The 12,841-nt window shown below is 41.6% G+C and overlaps 1 protein-coding gene across 1 annotated transcript in view; it reads left to right on the top strand.

The window, feature by feature from the left end:
• The first annotated feature begins 249 nt into the window (after window positions 1-249).
• The window catches only part of Frmd7 (FERM domain containing 7), a 57,808-nt gene continuing 45,216 nt past the window's right edge, over window positions 250-12,841 (top strand). Inside the window, 1 exon segment of the mRNA XM_090326305.1 lies at window positions 250-432. Within this exon segment, the coding sequence (XP_090182431.1) occupies window positions 250-432 (183 nt within the window).

The raw sequence follows: 12,841 nt of genomic DNA, 5'->3' as shown, positions 1-12,841 counted from the left end.
ATTTTTCTGAGTTGCAATGTAGGATTTCCACATTGTGCTCTCCTGAAATAAAAAAGCCCTCAGGAGTCATAAATGTTTTCTCTGTTTTTCTTCACAGAAAGGCACTGAGTTTGAAGTTCAGTTGCATTTGATATTGACCAAAGTAGACGCTGCCCAAAAGCTATGGAGTCTTAGTACTGACTGGGCAGTGCAAATGCCTTTGCGTGTGCTTGGTTTCAAGTAAATACAGGGGCCCTGCTGAAAGTAGGGATGCCTGGCTGGGGGTGGGTGCTCCCTCTGCATCGAGCTGTGAGTGAGATTCCTGAAGAAAGCCCCTTCGTGTCATAGCACCCACAGCACTCTAAGCCGGCTTGCAGCCCTACGGCCTCTCCGAAGATGCTTCATTTAAAAGTGCAGTTTTTGGATGATTCCCAGAAGATTTTTGTGGTTGATGTAAGTGGAAATCACATTGCTATTATTCCTTTATTATTCATTCAGTAAGGGTCATTTGTGGACAGCTCATTAGCTGGTAATATTCTGTGTTCTTTACGACCAAATGAAGGAGGATGGTGTTTTGGGGTTTGGGGGTTGTTTTAAATTGGAAAAGAAATCTGTAGTTAATATCACATTGTAGTTTATTTTTTTCCTATTAACCTTTCTTGCAGAACATGTTCTCTGTTCTCAAGGGACAAGGAAAGAGGATTTTTAAGATACGCTAAATATTTGTCAAAAAACCCCCCAACAAAGTAGCAATAACTTTGTTTCTTACCAATAAGGTATTATTGTTCATTGAAATGATTTGTCTGAGAGTTTCACCCCTTGAGGTTCTGAGGGAAAAGAGAGAAAAAAACCTGTCCTTTTTATAAGAAAACCTATGGGCTTCAGGGTGGAGAATTATGCATTTCTAACAAGACCTTCATGAAGTAATGACAAGTATGAAAGAGAAAAATAGGATAAGAGACGATTTAGTTTGATTTAGTACTTATAGTTCAGAGTTCTTAATATAATTCCAAGCTCAGAGATGATTGCATACAATTATATCTCATCTCTTCAAGAAAGAACAAATATATTAAGTACATCATTTGGTGTTCATGTTCCAGCATCTTAAGATACGTAAAATTTGATGTCAGAATTTATGTATGAGCATTTTGAAATGTTCCACATTTTTTAAAATCAGAACCCAAACTGCTTTTTATCCCCCTCTGATACTTATATTAGCTACTAACAAGGAACAAACAGTTCGTTTTCCTGGAAATCTGTACAAAATGTTGGTTGTTTTCATTTCTACATAAACTGACAAGTATCGTAGCTCAGCCATGATATTAGGTTCTGTGGGTAGCCAATTTTTTTCAAATGAGTATTGCATTATTATTTGAATCATGGGCTTTGGAAGGGATGACTTGCTGGCTTCAGATGCTGTTTGCTGTCTTTTCCTCTCAGTTTTATGTGCAAAAGGCATTTCTAGTCCATGGAACTGAATGATTTGTTTTTGTAGCAAATAGCTTCCATTAGATGTAGGAGGCATTTCCTATTCTGTCTTGGAACTATAGTTACGGGATGGCAAATGTCTTTTGAATAGTTTATCCATTTGCAGGCGTATGGGGGACGCTCTCGGGGCTCCAATACCTGAATTAGTGAGCTGGAGCATTCAAAAGACACTGCTTTAGGCGAGGTTTTGAATAGAGATTTCAACCCACTCAAAGACAAATCTTTGACGAAAGGTGACAGGAGACTTTTCTGAATATGCAGTCCTAATTCAGCTCAGTTAGGTGGGGAGTGGGCAGTCCACACAGCCCCATAGCTGCACAAAATTCACCTAATGAAGGGACTATTTCAGCGACATGAATCAAGCATAACTTGGCTGCAAATCAGATGGTCTCTTGCCAGCTGCAAGGCATTGTGTTCCTTGGGAAGATAATGGGAGGGATTTGATACCTAGCAATTCTGGTGTCAAAGTATCAGATCCCGTTTGCCGTGTAGAAGGCTGCTCCCTAAGTAACAATCATGGCGTTACCAAGAGTAGCAAGAGTGCTAGCTGCAGTGCTCCGAATCTTCCATCTTAAACACTCGTGGATGTGCTGGTGAGGACAATGATGATATGGGTGGTGAGCGACTACTGTAGAACATTTATAAGATTTACAAAGCAATCCTGATATTGGCTCATTGGATCCTCTATTCCGTGCTGTGAGTGAAGATGGGAAAAAAAGTCTTTTTCCACCTTGGTTTGTTTTGTGCTGGCACTGGGGCTTGAACTCAGTGCCTCACACCCTTGCTTGACTTTTTCCAGTCAAAACTGGTGCTCTACTCCTTGAGACACACTTCCATTTGTAGCTTTTTGCTGGTTAATTGGAAATAAGAGCCTTGTGGATTTGTCTCAACCTCCTGAGTAGCAAGGATTATAAGCGTGAGCCACGAGCCTCTAGCTATTTTTCCACCTTGTAAAGTTAAAAAAAAAAATGGGGCCCAGGAAGCTTAAGTGGCTTGTGCAGGTCACACAGAGTACAAATACAGAGCTGGGATTTCTAATCCAGAACCACTGCCCCCACATACCTCCATATACAACTACATCCAAATGACTCATCCATCAGTAGCTGTCTAGGCCTGAAATATTGCCTATGTACATTGTTTATTTTCTGATGCTCTCGAAAGGAATTTTATGTGGCATGCAGTGAGCTTTGGTAACTCTTCTGACCAACTTAGTAGATTCTTTTTCCTTACTATTGAGGACAAGCTTATGCAGAGAATTAGTCCTAGAAGTTAGGCAGATTGTGGCATGGAACTTTTTACAGATTCAAACACTTAAAAGGCAACCTGAGAAAACTTCCTCTTTTATCAGTACAAGTGTACTAAATAGGATGAAGAAATGCTTGGAATCATAACAAGAACTCATTAGTGGCTGAGCAAAACCATATGGAGGGGCTTCTGATATCAAACTGAAATGAAGTCTCAAGAAACATGGGTCATCCCCAGGGAGATTAGTCCTTCAAAATAAGATTACAGGAGAAAAAAAATTGCCTCAGGAACAGTATAGGACTCAGAGTTTCCTGGTGATTTTTTTAAAATAAAAGCACAATGGTCGACATAATAAAAGGATAAATGATCAGACAGAATAATGATTGGGAAAGGCTAATTGGAATCCAAAATTCTTCATTCTATCTCCAGTGGCATTACCTTAGTTAATTTGCCAATGTTTAAGATCTGGCTCAGACCTGAAAATGAAGAAGCCAGATTTGTCAGCACTCCATGTGAACTGAAGTCAGATACTGATTGTGAAATCAGAACTCCAGGACCAACAGTTACAGTATGATCAGGAAAACTGGATTCCTCTTATTGATTACATAGGAGACCGATGATGTCAGCTGTGAGGAATTCATTACATCATGGCTTGCTAATGCACCCATCTTCACAAAAAGAAATCTCTGTCACGGAAACATGAGTAAATCATTTATTAATTTAGTCATTTAGTTCAATTATTATCCAAGTCCTACTGGGTACTGGTGGCTATTGCCTGTAATCCTGCTCAGGAGGCTGAAATTTGAGAATTGCAGTTTAAACCAGCCAAGGCAGAAAAGTCCATGAAATGCTTATGTCCATTTAACAACCAAAAAAACAGAAGTGGAGTTGTGGCTCAAGTGGCAGAGTACTAGCCTTGAACAAAACAAAGCTCAGGGATAGAACTAAGGACCTAAATTCAGGCCTGAGGACTGGCACACAAAAAATTATTATCACATCCTATGTCTCTGACCTTGTTCTGGGCACAGTTGACTCTACCATAAAGAAGAAGTGACATTTTTGAGCAAGTACATACTTTTGGCTTAGGCAGTGCTAGCTGGCCACTAACCATTTGATCTTAGTAATAACATTTTTTTCTCATTACATGGTTGATATTTTATGTATACAGGTGTGTGTATTATGTGTGTATGTATGTGTGTGTGTGTGTGTGTAGGTTTATGTGGTGGGGAAAGGGTAATTGTCCTATTCTTTTTAACATGTTAATGCTATCAGAAAAATGGCTCCACAGGCATCCTGTTTGTTTGAACTTTCTTTACTCTGGGGTTGTGTGCATTGAATTTTTTTTGAGATGAACTCCCTAATATTAGTCAACCTTTTCCTTTACACATTTTCAAGGGTGTTTAGGGCTGTGGGGTAAAAATGAGACTTCATGATTCTGGAATGTGTTTACTAAAGTGTATGCCAATGAAGAAAATGAATTTAGGAACAACCTTATCTTAACATTTCAAGGTCTCTCATTTATGTAGTTATTGTCAAATATGGACATGGTGCTTAGTGCTGTTATTGGCATAGACCACCGGCACATGGACCACATATACTTAGGTACTCAAAGGGGAGTTTCTAGAATGATGCTGAGAAGAAATGAACAGGAGGGAAAGTGACTGACTAATGTAGCAATATAACAGTAATCACAAATTTTAGTGTACATTCCATTTTGCTTTTTTCCAACAAAAGACCAACGGATGTTCTAGATAGTAAAAGAGAAGATAGACCAAAGCTAAGGTTTTTTAGAATCTTGGAGTCTAAAAGATCAGGATTTTAGCTTGACTATGAATCCCCACTCTCACCCCGGAATTTTAAGGCAGAGCTATTTGCTCATTTCAAGTTTAGATGAGAATTTTATAGAAAAGCAATCCCATCACAACAGTACACACAGTTTAGTGCAAAGGTGCCCTAACCTTTCCTGCCTGCTACATTTTTGTCTTTGGAGGAAATATTGTTTTCAAATTTCTCAAACCATGTTTTGCTTTGATAGTTTATGGAAAGGGGAGTCACACCAAGAGGTGGAAGCATCTCTATGTATCTAATGGCTAAATGATTGTATTGGCCATTCAGTGATTGCCCAGTGAGATAACACAGTGACTCAGCTGCTTCCCTTGGGACCCCATCATCAAGGCCACTAGGTGTCATTTGCTGACAGAGACAGAGATGAGGCAGTGAGTGTCCAGGATGGACAGTATTCTAGTCAAACAGGAAAGCAAAAACTTGCCCAGTGATTGGTTTCTTTTATCACTGGTGATATTTACCTTAGGAATGTTGGCCTATGAGTTTGTTTTTCAGTTGGTAATAATAGGGAAATCTTGTGCAGTTTGGTTAATAGTGAATGAGATCATCTTTTCCCTTTCCTCATAAGGCTACGTTTTTCTGACTCAAAAAGTAGAGAAAATATACTCATGTAATAAAATGCACCTATAAATGAGACTACAAAAACAGCACCATCTTTCATTGTATAATGTTGAGAGGCACATGTTTATTGAATTGTTGTGAGGAGAAACATAAATGAGATTATGTAAAATATATATGTATATCACCAGGATCCTGGCTAGTGGTAGAGTGCTCACCTAGCATGCACAAAGCCCTGGGTTCAATTCCTTAGTACCACATACACGGAAAAAGCTGGAAGTTGTGCTGTGGCTCATGTGGTAGAGAGAGGTAGCCTTGAGAAAGTCCAAGGACAGTGTTTAGGCCCTGAGATCAAGCCCCAGGACTGGCAAAACACACACACACACACACACACACACACACACACACACACACACACAGTTTATCTGGGCTCTGGGCCTGTAATCCTGGCTTCTCAGGAGGCTGAGATCTGAGGATCACGGTTTGAAGCCAGCCCAGCCCAAGTAACAGAGAATATGACACTCTGCTCTCCAATTAATCACCAAAAAACTGGAAGTGAATCTGTGGTCTCAACTGGTGGAGTGCCACCTTGAACAAAAAAGCTATAGGACCTGAGTTCAAGCCTCAGGACTGACACAACAGAACTAACTAGATTGTCAAGGTAAGGTATTCAATGTTCTCTGGTGTATATAGCACTCCATACAAAGTCTTTCCTGTGCCTTGAAGGTGGGGGAGAAGCATTAAGAGGTTTACAAAGCTCATTCATTTGTGCAACCCATATTTAATGAAATATATGGTTGCAACAGATGTTGTCTAGAACCTGGACAATGGCACTAAGTTTAGTAGTTCCAATATTAGATGTAAGTGTATGCCAAACTCGTCTACTGGTTATTTCAAACAGAAATCACTTGTGCAAGTGTAGCTTCCTAAAGGGTCATTTGGCCTGTGTTTTTCTCCGTGCTGCAAGCTGCAAAGTTTCTTTCAGGAGGGATGTCCTTCACATACCAAGGCAGGAAAACAACCTTGGTCACTAGAGATTGCTCATTAGGCCTGCAGTGAACCTGAGTAAACAGACTCTTCCACTGTAACCCTTGTATTCCACCAGTGTCTACCTCCCCACCCCCACCATCTTTTAATAACATCCTTAGGATTTACTACCCAAAGCAGATAACCATTTGTTCTGTCAATCTTCCACAAATCCATTATTCTTAAAAAAATAATAAAATAAAAGCATCATGCTCTGGTCATTTCTTCAGATCTCCATATATGTACAAAATTAATAAAACTTGGATACTTTTCTCTTGTTAATCAGCTCACATATTTAACATGATTCCTATATCCAGTCTAAGAGCCCACAAAAGCAAGAAGGAAGATGGAGGGGCTTTCTCTCCCTTTCAGACTATCAATTTAGTCACTGATGCATACCAATAGGAAGGATGCATAAAAGAGTTGCTGCTGGAGCCATTCTTTTTATTGCCACTCCTGGGCTAGAACTCAGGACTTGGGCACTATTCCCAGGCTTCTTTTGCTCAAGGCTAGCACTCTACCACTTGAGCCACTGTACCACTTTCGGTCTTTTCTGTGTATGTGGTACTGAGGAATCGAACCCAGGGCTTCATGGATGCTGGGCAAGTAGTTTACCACTAAATCACATTCCCAGCCCTGCTAGAACTATTTTATAAGCCCTCTTTGGTGCATGAGAGAAAAGCCAGAAGGAATGTAGATGATCTTCAGGTCTGTAGTTGAAGTAACTGACCATCAAGACATAAAGTAGACTAGGAGAAAGGATCATGAATGAGACAACGAGAAGCTTCATTTACAGTTTATGGGTGGGAGTATGCAAAGAAACACATCTGCCTGGATCCAGACAGACTTTAATTCTAGTCCCTGCTCTAATGAGATGAAGGTATGGGACTTCATGGGGATTATTTCTCTCAGAGCCTGTGTTGTTATTGGTAAAATGGGGATCATTGTGAAATTTGCCTCAGGAAACCATTGCAGTGAAAAAGGGGTTGCAGGGCTATGGTTGCAGGTTTCAATAGGTGTCCAAGCTTTCTAACTCCCCTCTCCCTTATTGGCAAACATCTTTATGTGTTAGAATTTATTCTGGTATTACTTGATTTTGTAACTCACCCTCAGTCCCCTTTCCTCTGGAGCCTCATGGGGTTGATTTATCCTACTTTCCTTGGGGTTTGGCTTGTGCTTAGTCACCAGCCCCAGAGAATTTGCTCTTCCCCCCACCTCCAGAGCCATTAATCATGAGAGGCTCCAGAATAACTGTCTAGAGTTACCAAAAATAATGTTAGGGCTTCCTTTAAGGAAGTAGGTGGGAATAGCCAAGCCTTTTGCATTTGGGCTATATTGTCAATTATTCTATGGTTACTACTCATGGAAACAGTAACAGAGTTAACAACGACAATAACATTACTGAAATAGTGATCAGAAATACTGTGTATTGACAGACCAGGGTCTTTTGGATGCCCTATGTTATGCAATTCTCACCCATCAAATAAATGTCATGAGCTAAGGCAATTACACAACTCTTTCTGTGACTCAGGTTTCTTATCTGTAAAATGGGGATCATTTTAATGCCCGTTCCCCAGACGCATTCGAAATTAACACATTTAAAAGGACAGTGCCAGTAGGTGTGACATTAATGTTTGCTATCCTGATGCCGCATGCAATCAGCTACCATTTGTTGTTGTTGCTGTTATTGTTATCATGGTTATTATTATCAGTCCTGTTCTCGAAGTCAGGGTTAGGATGCTCTCTCTGTGCTCCTTTTGCTTAAGCCTAGCACTCTACCACTTTGAGCCGCAGTGCCAGTTCTAGCTTTTTCTGAATAGTTTATTGGTGATGAGTCTCATGGCCTTTCCTGACTGGGCTGACTTTGAACCATGATTCTCAGATGTCAGCCTCTAGAATAGCTAGGTTTATAGGTATGAGCCACTGGCACATGACTCAGACACCATTTTAGACACTGAGCACACATACTAAAATGTATGTTCAAGCACAAATATTCCAGGCTAGTGAAGCCTCAAATATTGTTCATCTCTATTTGTAAACGCCTATAAACTGAGGAATAGAGCAGTTGGCTTATCAAAGATCTTATCACTATTCTATTTTATTTTTTGTTTATTTTTTTTGGTAGATCTTGGGGCTTGAACTAGGCCTGGGCGCTGTCCCTGAGCTCTTCAGCTCAAGGCTACCACCTCACCCTTGAGCTAAGCCCCACTTCCTGTTTTCTTGAGATTAATTGGAGATAAGAGTCTCAGGTCCTTTTGTGCCTGGGCTGGCTTTGAACTGTCATCCTCAGATTTCAGCCTCCTGAGTAGCTATGATTACAGGCGTGAGCACTGTGCTCAGCTCCTATCACTATTTTAATAGGTGAGCTAGTGTTAAAGCCATCTTTATATAAGCAGGAGGCTTGTCACTCTACTGTGATTGCTTTTTGTATAGCAAATCTTCCTGGATTTCCAGGATTTCATGACTTATTTTGTTTCAAGCAGCCCGTCCCATCCTAGGTACTCAATATGTGTTTGCTCATGAACCTACAGACCACTATATTAACACACCACCAGCCACTTTCTGAAGTATAAAGAACACCAAGAAAGCCAGGCACTGGTGGCTCACACCTGTAATCCTAATCCTAGCTACTCCGGAGATTGAGATTTGAGGATTGTAATTCCAAACCAGCGATTCAAAGCCAGCTAGGACAGGAAAGTCAATAGGACTCTTTTTTTTTTGCCAGTTTTGGGATTGAAGTCAGGGCCTGAGCACTGTCCTTGGGCTTTCTCAAGGGTAGGAACTCTACCACCTGAGCCACAGCACCACTTCTGGATTTTTTTTCCCTAAGTATGTGGTACTGAGGAATTGAAGCCAGGTCTTCGTGCATACTAGGCGAGCACTCTTACTAGGCCAAACTCCCGGCCCTCAATGGGACTCCTATCTCCAATGAATCACCAGAAAACTGGACGTGAACCTGTGGGTCAAAATGGTAAAGTACTAGCCTTGAGTGAAAAAGCTCAAGGACAGTGTCTAGGCCCTGAATTCGAGTCCCATGACTGACAAAAAAATGGCCACATAAAGGAATTATAAAATCAGCTCCGAAAAATCAAGTTGGTATTATGATGTGTCAACTTAGTCAACTGCCTGTCTCTTCACTGAGGATTTATTTGTCATTAGAGGGAGACCACGATTTTGCTGAAACTGAGTTTCTTCTGTTCTTTACATTCTAAGGTATGTTGACTTGGGGAATAAACTTGAAGGAAAAATAAAGAACGTAACTGAGTTTTGTCTGGCCCCATAGGCCAAGTGTGGTTTGGGGTATTAGGCTTATCCCTCTTGGAGGGCCCTTCCTCTTCTGCTGTCACCTCGCTGCGAGTTGCTTTGGTGCTGCAGCTCAGAGGAGATAGTTTGTTTACAGCTTTCCCACTCATGCCCATACTGCCTCTTCTTTCCCCATCCCCAGCAGTGGAAGGCAAGGACACTTGAAGTGCTGGGGGAGGAGCCTGGAGAAGTGACTTTGGAGCCAGGTGGGTGTGGGCTTAAGTCTACACTCATGGGAATCTCTGTGGTGAAGAGTCACAGTTAGTTGGGGCCTTGCCACCCTTCATCTTTCATCATAGTTGCCGTCCAGCCTGCAGTGCCTGTTGTCTGGATGCTTGCTCAGGACGCCTGGCTCCTTAATCTGCAACCAGAGTTCTTTTGTTATGGAGCAAGATTCCTCTGAATTCAATAGGCATATCTCCCTTTCTTTGCAGTAGACAGTTACCCTGGATTTGCATCATTGTTGGACCTGTCACAAACACAAATGCATTGCATTCTTAAGATCTTAGCTTTAAGTTGTGCTTTAATACAATGAAGTTGTCAATTGCAATGTAAGCCAAGGAGGGAATTTTCCAATATCCAATGTCTAATGTCTTTAGGTCATAAGGCTATGGCCTTGGGGACAAAACCATCTGGGAGGTGGCAGAATTGACCCAGTCATTTCCTAAAAGGGCCTAAAGCTTGCCAGCCTAGCATCACAGAGCAGTGCTAGCCCTAACTTCTTGATATTTGGTGCCACTCAGCAGCTTTGTGCCAGACTGTCAGGGCTGGAAAAGCATTCAGTTAAACCAGTTCTCCAGTGCAGAGATCCACCCTTCAAATCTGCTCTCCTGGAAGCCAGTGCAGATTTGTCCAATGAGGTACTAGGGCCAAGCACCCCTGGGAAGATCTGCTGAAGGCTGCAAGGCTTGGGAACAATGAAAGGTGACGAGTGTTGGGGGGGGCATTTCTTCGTGGGTTGTGGGAACTCCCTGATGTGTATAGCTTGTCTGTTTCTAAACACAGCTGTTAAGCACAAGCTACAATTATTCCCCCTTCCCCCCACCACAGAATCTTATTGAAATCCCTATTACTTTATTCCCTGTCTTCCTCTTTCCCCACTTCCTACTTGTCCTCTTGGCCCAAGGTGTGGGGCCAGAAAGGGGAGTCTGTCTGGGTGAGCTGACCCCAGGCCCTGGAAGTATTTAGGCATGGCGCCTTACCACTAATCGCAGGGCTTAGCTGTCTTAAACAAGAGGTCCTTTGTCCTCTGAGATTCTTCTTGTGATGACGAAATTCACCTTTCAACAGCCTCAAACAAAGACAAAAGTTCTCCAGAACTTCACATTCAGAACATTTTAAGTGATTGAAAGAGCTCTGCTACCAAGTTACCATCAATGATTGCTTTTAAAACTATGACTTATGTGCCAGGAATTTCCACTCATCTTATTTCACACGGTCATTACTTAATAGGTTTGTAAGATGATATGATGAGGCTCCTTCATTCATTCTTCACTCATTTTAACAAGTTCTTAGGGGACCTCACAGCTTTCCTGCACTACGTTTGTTCCGAGAGATACAAGGAGAAACTGGAAGTTGTACCCATCCTCCAAGAGTTCATAGTCTAGTGGAAGAGTCGCAAATATAGACAGGTACTTACATTATGGAGTATGTAAGTGTAGGGTATGTAAGTATACATTATGAAGGATCCAACAACAGTGGCCAGGTTACCTCTTCCTGCAATAATAAAAAAGGGGACCGTGCTTATGCCAAACTGAAGTGTGTGTGTGTGTGTGTGTGTGTGTGTGTGTGTGTGTGTGTGTGTGTGTGAGAGAGAGAGAGAGAGAGAGAGAGAGAGTGTAAGGGAAGGGGATGGTCACATCTAGTGTTCTAAAGGAGAGTATGTCTGATCAGAGTCCTACATGACCACTGCTAATTACTTTGGCATGTGTTGGGGGTCTGGGAGATGAAGGTGGAGTTGGGGTTTAGTCCAGACAAAGGGAGAAGTAGGAACAGATCTGCGAATACTTCAGACTGATTGGATCTTAAAATTGACATATATCAATTTTATTTCATTTAAAAATAATAAATTATGAGGCCAGGAATATGGCTTAGGGGTAGAGTGCCTGCCTAGCATTCATGAAGCCCTGGGTTTGATTTCTTAGTACTCCATACACAGAAAAAGCCAGAAGTGGTGCTGTGGCTCAAGTAGTAGAGCACTAACCTTGAGCAAAAATTGTCCAAGGACAGTGCTCAGGCCCTGAGTTCAAGACCCAGGACTGGCAGAAAGAAGACAAAAAAAGAAAATAAATTACAAGATGATCATTAATGACTCATGCCTATAATCATAGCTACTCAGGGGGTTGAGATTTGAGAATCAAAGCTTAAAGATAGCTAGGACAGGTGCATTTCCAGTTCTGGAACTACAAGAACAAGTACTACTACTAATGATAATAATTACCAGTAAATTAAAACCACTTTTGTGTTTCCTACATAAACAATGAAAATACAAACTTCCATTCAATATGGCAGAGCCATGTGGGTGGCTCATGCTTGTAATCCTAGCTACTAGGAAACCTGAGATCTGAGGGTCGTAGTTTGAAGCCAGTGTAGACAAGAAAGTCCACAAGACTCTTTTTTAAATTTAATTTTATTGTCATTGTGATGTACAGAGCGATTACAGTTACATTCGTAAGGTAGTGAGAGCATTTCTTCTCAAAAATAGCCGCCCCTGGGCTATTAGTTTGGCCTAGGGGTAGGGTCTTGCCTAGCATGCACAAAGACCCGGGTTCAATTCCTCAGTGCCATATACATAGAAAAAAGCCAGAAGTGGTGCTGTGGCTCAAGTGGTAGAGCTCTACCCTTGAGGAAATCTCAAGGACAGTGCTCAGGCTCTGAGTTCAGTCCCCAGGACTGGCAAAAAGAAATTACTACCCCCTCCCATGTTTTTCTCCCATTTTACCTACCCCAACTCTCCACCCTGAAGTTGTAAAGTTCATTTCCAACATTTTGTCTTGTATCACTCTTGTATAGGTTCACCCTTAGTCCTTTGTCTCAACATCAAAAATAAAACAAACAAACAAACAAAAAAAAAACACCAGGATTAGAATGGAGTATTTGATCACTTCAGCTACCCTTTATTTTTTTTTTGCCAGTCCTGGGCTTGAGCTCAGGGCCTGAGCACTGTCCTTGGACTTTCTCAAGGCTAGAGCTTTACCACTTGAGCCTCAGCACCACTTCCGGCTTTTTTCTGTGTATGTGGTACCGCGGAATCGAACCCAGGTCTTCATGCATGCTAGGCAAGCACTTTAACCACTAGGCCAAACTCCCGGCCCCTTCAGCTACCCTTTAATGGTCAACAAAGTTGGGGAAGCAGGACCTTTATAACCAGTTGGGAAGCATGTATAAGAAAGATGAA

Source organism: Megascapheus bottae, chromosome X, assembly GCF_031878675.1.
Source record: "Megascapheus bottae isolate mThoBot1 chromosome X, mThoBot2.hap1, whole genome shotgun sequence".
Lineage (NCBI taxonomy): Eukaryota > Metazoa > Chordata > Mammalia > Rodentia > Geomyidae > Megascapheus > Megascapheus bottae.
This window is presented reverse-complemented; position numbering and strand designations above follow the sequence as displayed.